This window comes from Gastrolobium bilobum, unplaced genomic scaffold (assembly GCF_033153095.1).
Source record: "Gastrolobium bilobum isolate Gb01-03AN ecotype WA unplaced genomic scaffold, APGP_CSIRO_Gbil_v1 utg234968, whole genome shotgun sequence".
NCBI classification, from domain to species: domain Eukaryota; kingdom Viridiplantae; phylum Streptophyta; class Magnoliopsida; order Fabales; family Fabaceae; genus Gastrolobium; species Gastrolobium bilobum.
The window spans coordinates 16487-23755 of record NW_026897129.1 but is presented as its reverse complement, the minus strand read 5'-3'; the positions used below and the strand labels follow the sequence as shown (position 1 = coordinate 23755).

Below are 7269 nucleotides of genomic sequence, written 5' to 3'. Positions count from 1 at the left end.
TTTTCTTTAACGCCTTTAGGAGTGAATCATCAACTCAAGGCACTGGTGATTGGTGGAACTTTGATTTCCTAATTCAACTGTTATAAGTGAAGCTTCGGAGCTTAGTAATTTTTAATCTACGTAGCACCGATAGTGACACGTGACACGATATAACACGACACTCCGACACCATAATTCTAAAAAATATTAGATTTTGATATGTTAGGACACGTTTTGATATTAATAATATTTTTAATTTATGTAGTGTATATTATATTTAATATTCAATCATTTAACAAAAAATGAAACTAAACATATAATATTTATGAATTTTGCAAAGAAACATAAAATATCCCAAATATTTATATTAAACTCAATAAAATAGTAATCATAATACAACAACGAATTAATAGTTGGAGCTAAAAACTCAACACAACAAAATCTTTGAATTTTTTTTGAATTTCTATAATGCAGAGAGTGTCGAAAAGTGTCGGACACGACACGTCAAGATTTTTAAAGTGTAATGATTTATTATTCCTATTTTCTTCTATTCAAGCTTGGTGCGTCTTAGTCGCTGCAATAATGACTTCGTAATTTTTTCTTGTTGGTAGTTAATGACTTTGTATTTTTGTATAACGATGGCGAGTGGCGGCAGAGATTCGAACGACATGAGTATCGAAGGAGAATATGCTGCCAAGGTACTTGGATATGCATGTGGATGTTGAATTTTCTCTTGATATTGTCCTTAATTTGCGTATGTTATTCTTAAAACTTGATAAGATTTTGCTTTTGGAAGCTGGCTCTGTTTTTGCACATCAACTGTTTGATGAAATTTTCCTTAGAATGTCTCCGGAAATCTCCTTGTATATTGAATAAACTATTATAGACATCATGTTACACATAGCAATAGAAATGGCGATGAGGAGGTTCTTCAATGAGATAAAGGGAAAGAAAGTCACCGAGGTTCCTGAACACATGAAGCCGATGTTGTCATTTAATTACATCAAGAGATCCATTCAGAGAGCGATGGACAATTACCATGCCAAGTACATCGAAACCGATTCTCCTGAACAAGGTGAAGTGCAGGGTGCATTTTAGTGATTAAAATTCAGGTGGTAACCACATATATGAAAAATAAAGAAGTTGTTTCTCACCTAGGAAAGTACCCATACTTTAAAATATCTATTATACCAGTTTTTGATACGAACTTGTATTGGATATGGTATGGATACTCCTTGAACACCATCCTATAATTTTTTGAAAAATGTTGTATCCCCACATCATACAACCTTTATATGGAATACTCGCACTTGTATTTGTGCCGACATAGGTTTTCATAGATCCATTGTTTGTAATTCATGTGCTTGTATTTTATAGAAATCTAATCTATTGATTTTATATATCATCATATCAATGAATATCACACTTTCTAAATTCTACAGTCCATTTTACATTGTAATTCACTCTTACAATGTTATCTTATATGAAATACACAAATTCAAGCAAGGTGCTTTGATGCAATTTCTAGTTCCTTAAAGCAATGTTAAGCTGACTTCATATAATTTACACTTTGAATTTAATTTTAATTTTAATTTTAATATTTCTTTTCTATACAATTGGAGGAATAGTGGTACTTTAGTAATCATTAGTTTATCTCAAGCTATTTTGCTTGCTACTGTTCTAGAATCTTTAATTCCTTTTAGGAATTCTGATGTGACTATGGGAGCAACAGAGCCTCAATCAGATATGTTTTCGTGTTTATATATATATATATATATATATATCCCTTTTGGCATTACTATTTCTTTCTTTTATAATTCTTGCTAGTTATTAATTTTGTCATCTGTAAGTCAAAGACACCAGTACTTGGTAATGCGTTTAAAGGTCCAATACATAATTACTGCTATAGGATTATACAAAACGAGTAATATTAGTTATGAATCCTTCTAGCACCCTTCCTTCTTATGTGATACATTATAGTAGTGGCTCAATTTTTGATTTCTATGTAGTTTTTCTATTTTGATTTCTTTTTCTTTTTTTTTGGTATTCACTATTTTGATTTCTTAGTTATTGAGGATGTATACTGCTTGCTACTGTTCCCTGTAGATTCCAGAGGCTCCCCGGAGCAATTCCATCCTCAATGTTGGGTTTGGAGGCTTTAACAGGAAGTCTTGATCACTTCAGTTTTGAAGATTATCTTAATGGTAATGATATGATTTCCTTGTCTTTTTGTAATGTTAGCTTAGAGTATTTACCGATTGATGTTTTTCCCCCCTCATTAAATTGGCTGAAAATGGAGGTACATTTAATAAATAAGGACACTTCGAAGATGATTCAAACTCATTGTTTGTGTTGGTTTTGAACTTTTTAAGACTACATTAGCACTATAATATAAGACAAGGAACTAATCCTCCTTAAGAGCAACCTAATGACCCCTTGCCAATTAAGTGCTAATTTTATTCGTTCCATATATTCAGTGCAATGCCAAATTAAATCAACAAGTGGTATAAAAATGTGTTTTTGCAGGGTCTTACAACCATCTTCTGGGGACAAATAATCCTACAAAAACAAGTTGGCCTGAGCTGGTTGGAGTCACTGCAGAAGAAGCAGAGAAAAAGATAAAAGAGGAGATGGCTGGGGTTGAAATTCAAGTGGTGTTTCCCGGTTATTCTGTCACTTTTGATTACAAAATCCAGCGAGTTCGATTGTATGTTGATGAATCAAAAAAGGTCATTAGGACTCCAATGATTGGCTAATCCATCTCCCATATATCATTGAATAATTCAATGTTTTCGTTGGTCTTTTGCTGTTTTGGCTGAGAATATCTTCATGTTACTTGTGCATTGCAATAAAAGTATATTATATCTACCCTTCAAAGTTATAGCATGTTGTGTTAATAGAATATGTCTCTGTTGTGCAGCCAATATTCCTTCAAAGATGCTTAGACTACAACATAAAGGCTAAGCACAAGAGGAGGTAAAAGTTATCATATTTACCCTTCCTTATCCTACTTTCTCTCTTTAATAGATTTATGTCAGTTATATGCCATATGTCCTTGGGGTAATACTTGCATAGTTCAGTTTTTATTTTCAACAATTTTATCAGGGTCACCTGACCTAATTGTTTTGCTTCCTTCATTTCTGTTTCAGTTGACTCCCTCAAATCATGAATCTCACCTTCATCTTCCTCAGCGGAGTAAATATTTTTCAAGATTCTTATACCTTACTCTTCCCTTCCCTGTTACATGTTAAAGAATTAACCATAGTAAGATGTGAGAAAACAAAACACTCTTACAATTCCATGCTTCCATGCTATAACATCATAAAAACTGATTCATATTTCTACCGTCATATCACCCAAAATAAACCACTTGAATACTAGCCAAATCATATAAAAATATATCTTGGCGCTAAATATGTAAATTTTTGTTTGTCATCGAGCAAATTTCTGCCAAAAATTTCGTCTTCCTGTACCAAGTCATATTTTCAGTAGGGAAAAGATTAACTTCTAAATGACACTAACAACAAATTGAATACACATAGAAGCTAGCTTCTACCCTCGTCCATGGAACCAAGTAGCCTAGTTTCCAATATCATTTTGCTATATTTGCCAAGCAATTTCTCTTTCTGACAGGGGCAGAACACTACCAGGTATTAAACAGTTCTAATTTAGCAGGGATTTCATTATCAATTTAGGAAACTCAACGAGACATTAAAATTTCAGGTTCTTAAAATTAAGTGCAATAGAAAATAGAAAAAGAAGAGTGCAGTTTCAAGCTGAAAATATCAGGCATTTTTTGGTTCTGGACATGCTTTAATTTGAAGAGGCTTATTACCAGTGCAGCCACAACACCATTAGCAATCTGTAACCTCGTCCTCCAATTTAAGGGAGTCTTTAAAGGGTCTGCCTTAATATAATATTTAGTCTTTCTTAAACTTTATTTAAGAAAGACCAAAAATATAATATAATAAAATAAAATAAATTTTATCTTCAAAATAAACAAATAAAAAAAAGGTATATTAATCTAAAATATTTAGTATTTATGCTTTGGGATTTTTCCTATCTAGTTTCTGTGATAGCTATGATGCATATGAAGAATATGGCAGTTTATGTGCCTACTTAATTGCAGGATTGTGGAACCCTTGGTGCATGGAGACTATATAATGGTGGAAAGAATCATTGTTCTATGCTGAGAAATCGAATGCTAGCGAACCCTTCTTTTCTTTTTAAAGTTGGAGCTGAGGTTTGTTTCGTATTGGTGTATTTTAATATGGTTATGATATGAACTTCATCAAGTGCTGCTTAGGTTTTTTGTTTTTGTTGGATTAGACGTGGTAACCAAGTTATCCTTGATCTGGCACGTGCAGATTATTATAGACTCTTGTTGTGCAACGTTTGCGGAGGTTCAGAGAAGAGGGAAGGATTTTTGGGCTGAATTTGAGTTGTACGCTGCTGATCTTCTGGTTGGAGTGGCTGTTGACATTGCTTTGGTGGGTATGTTAGCACCTTATGCTCGAATTGGCAAGCCTTCTGTGTCAAAAGGTTTACTTGGTCGCTTTCAACATGCTTGTGCAGCTCTTCCTAGCAGGTTAGTGTCTGCATTTATGTATGTAGGTTCATTAAGGATGATATTTTTTTTCTATATCATTTTTATTACACTGTTTTTACAGTCCTTCAAATTTGATAAGAAAACAAGAAACAAACATAATAAATAGTAAATAGAAAGTATACTATTGGATATTATTTTCAATTGATATTATTTTACTATTAGATCAAATAGTAAATAGAAAGTATACTATTGGAGCCAGCCAATTCTGATGCTGAGCTTCACCTTGGTATTTATATTTCCTTGGGTATTTATTTTTTAATTTTGGTTAATTAATTTTTTATTTTTAAAGTACAAAAGCCAACAAGCCACCTTCCACTAGCATTCCTAAATACACCCTCACAAGCAGAAGCTTCTCCATTATTCATTTTCCACATTGAGCTTAACCCAAGGGTCCGAAAAAAAACCCATCTAATTTCTCTTTATTCGAGTTAGTATCTTCACCATAGACCATAGCAGCTCTAAAAGTGCCATAAGCATTTTCCAGCTTCATATTTCCTTGGGTATTTATTTTTTAATTTTGGTTAATTAATTTTTTATTTTTAAGTGGCGTTTGCTAACTTTTTGCTCCCATCTTAGTGTATATCCTACAGACACATCCATATTTCTCTCGCTAACTTTTTGCTCCCATCTTGGTGTATATCCTACAGTCACATCCATATTTCTCTCATGTAAGGGCAGCAGAAAGTAGCAGAAGGAGGACACAGTAGCTTGATTACGTATGGATCTATAAACTTGAGTTTATATATTTGGGAATGTATTATAATATCCTAGCTCGTGCCTTGGATATCTTCTGTTTATTATAGTTTAGTTTTCTTGTGGAGTGTAACAACATTATATTCAGTTGACGAACAATATTATCGCCAATTGTTGAAAATTATATTCAGTTTTCTCAACCATATTGGCTTTGTCCTACTTGCTTAATTGTGGTTCTCACTTCCATTTATCTGTTCTGGAGCTACATTGTTGCTTTTGAATAACTAGTATATAGTAATTTTTTTCAAGGAAATCTTAAGAGATTTAACAAGTAAATAATGAATTGACTAATAAATCAAGTGATTCGCCCAATTTTCAAATTGTGATATATAAATCTTTCAACTTATAGATACTGGTAGTCTAAAGTTACCACAAAATGTGACATATAGTGGAGGTTTAAATCTTCCAAAATGATAAAAAAAATTGTGGTGGTCTATGACCTCCAGGAAGTTATAAATATGGTGGAAGTCTATAAGTGACATTTGTGGGGGTTCTGAACCTCCAGAAAATTATATAACATTTGTGACAGTCTGGAACCTCCAGAAAATGCAATATTTGTGGGGGTTCAGAACTTCCAGAAAATATTTAAATAAATTGTAGAATGCCACAAAAGTCTTTTGTGGGGGGTCAAAGACCTCCACAATTTGCAAATTTGACCCCCACAAAATACCTTAATTTTTGTAGTGATACTACTGTAAAAAAGTAATGCTCTTATTATTTACGATAAAGTAATAACTGATTAATTTTTATAGATGTTTGAATTCTGAAATTTGAAGTAAAAATGTATTTTCATAATTACAAAAGTACGAGTTTATTTAATTGAATCATATTAAATAAAATAGACTTGATTCAATACCGTCTTTTCTTTTTTTCTTATTCCGCTCCTGTTGTTATCTTCAGGTTCTAGATCTGCACTTGTGGTTTCCGTGAGGTTTTGAGCATCACCGTATTGTTTCTACGTAACGACTCCCACTACTTGATTGAAACTCAAAATACATGATGTTTCTGAAGTTAAAATGAAGCCGGAAAATGAACATTTATGTAATTAATTAAAATAATAAAAGATATCTAACTTTTATTTAAGTTATTATTATAATTAATTTATGTTTTAAATGTCTTATTTTTTCATCTAATTTAATTTTTCAAAGAGAAATGTGTAATCAAATATGTGAAAATGATTTTATTTTTCTCATTCTCTCTCCATAATAAAAAAAATTCATAATGTGCATAAAACTGCTGCATTTTCGACCTTCACATTTCAATATATTGGGCCAGCTTGCAAAGGCCTATTGCTGGGTGGTTTGCTGATGGTGGAAAAAATGTATATTCTGATGCAGGACGTTCCTCTGTTCTAAATTTGCAAGGGAGAACAGATTTGTTCCCTTACTTCCAACCCAAGTGCGCAAGTGCACGCATCAAGTAATAATGGGTGTATTAATGCCCAGATTATCGTTCCCACGAGGATAGAACTCTAAATAATGTCTTAAACTATTTTATAAAGAATGAAAATGAAAAGAAAAGTTAGTGATTGAACTGTCTGGTCAAACGTTCCCCACTGTCTTGACAACGTTCCTCAAGAACAGTAAGTTCAGTCTGATGGCAAACAACTACTCGCTTCGTTATATATGTGATCCTTCCTGTTTAAAGAAGGTGTGATAATAATCATTTGAGATTGATAGATACAAGATTGAATAAAGTAAAAATAAAACAGTAATAACTATAATCAAGAGACAACAAGGTGGATGGTTTTAAAAACAGTTTTAACACAAGGAACGGATTTACTGATCCATTCTTAAATAGTTATTTTCTCTGTTCAAGACTTAGCATCTTTTGGCTTTGTCCCAATTTCTTAACTGCCAACTCTGATTCCTCAGCTCATGGACTAAATGGCTCACAAGTTTCCATATTCCTATGGCTCCCTTGACTCC

General features: G+C 32.7%; 1 protein-coding gene across 7 annotated transcripts; it reads left to right on the top strand.

Annotated features, from left to right (window-relative positions):
- The first annotated feature begins 467 nt into the window (after window positions 1-467).
- On the top strand, window positions 468-5432 carry LOC133304390 (protein RETICULATA-RELATED 1, chloroplastic-like). 7 transcript variants are annotated; one of them, XM_061504423.1, is made up of 8 exons: window positions 468-677; window positions 2086-2183; window positions 2506-2708; window positions 2900-2955; window positions 3129-3243; window positions 4109-4222; window positions 4347-4567; window positions 5236-5432. In XM_061504423.1, the coding sequence occupies exons 5-8, from the start codon at window positions 3145-3147 to the stop codon at window positions 5258-5260; spliced, it is 459 nt and encodes a 152-aa protein (XP_061360407.1). In that variant the 5' UTR covers window positions 468-677; window positions 2086-2183; window positions 2506-2708; window positions 2900-2955; window positions 3129-3144; the 3' UTR covers window positions 5261-5432. The 7 variants fall into 6 exon arrangements, with proteins under 7 accessions (XP_061360411.1, XP_061360407.1, XP_061360412.1 ...); XM_061504427.1 differs by having other exon boundaries at window positions 3129-3174; XM_061504426.1 differs by lacking the exon at window positions 3129-3243.
- Window positions 5433-7269: the final 1837 nt, after the last annotated feature.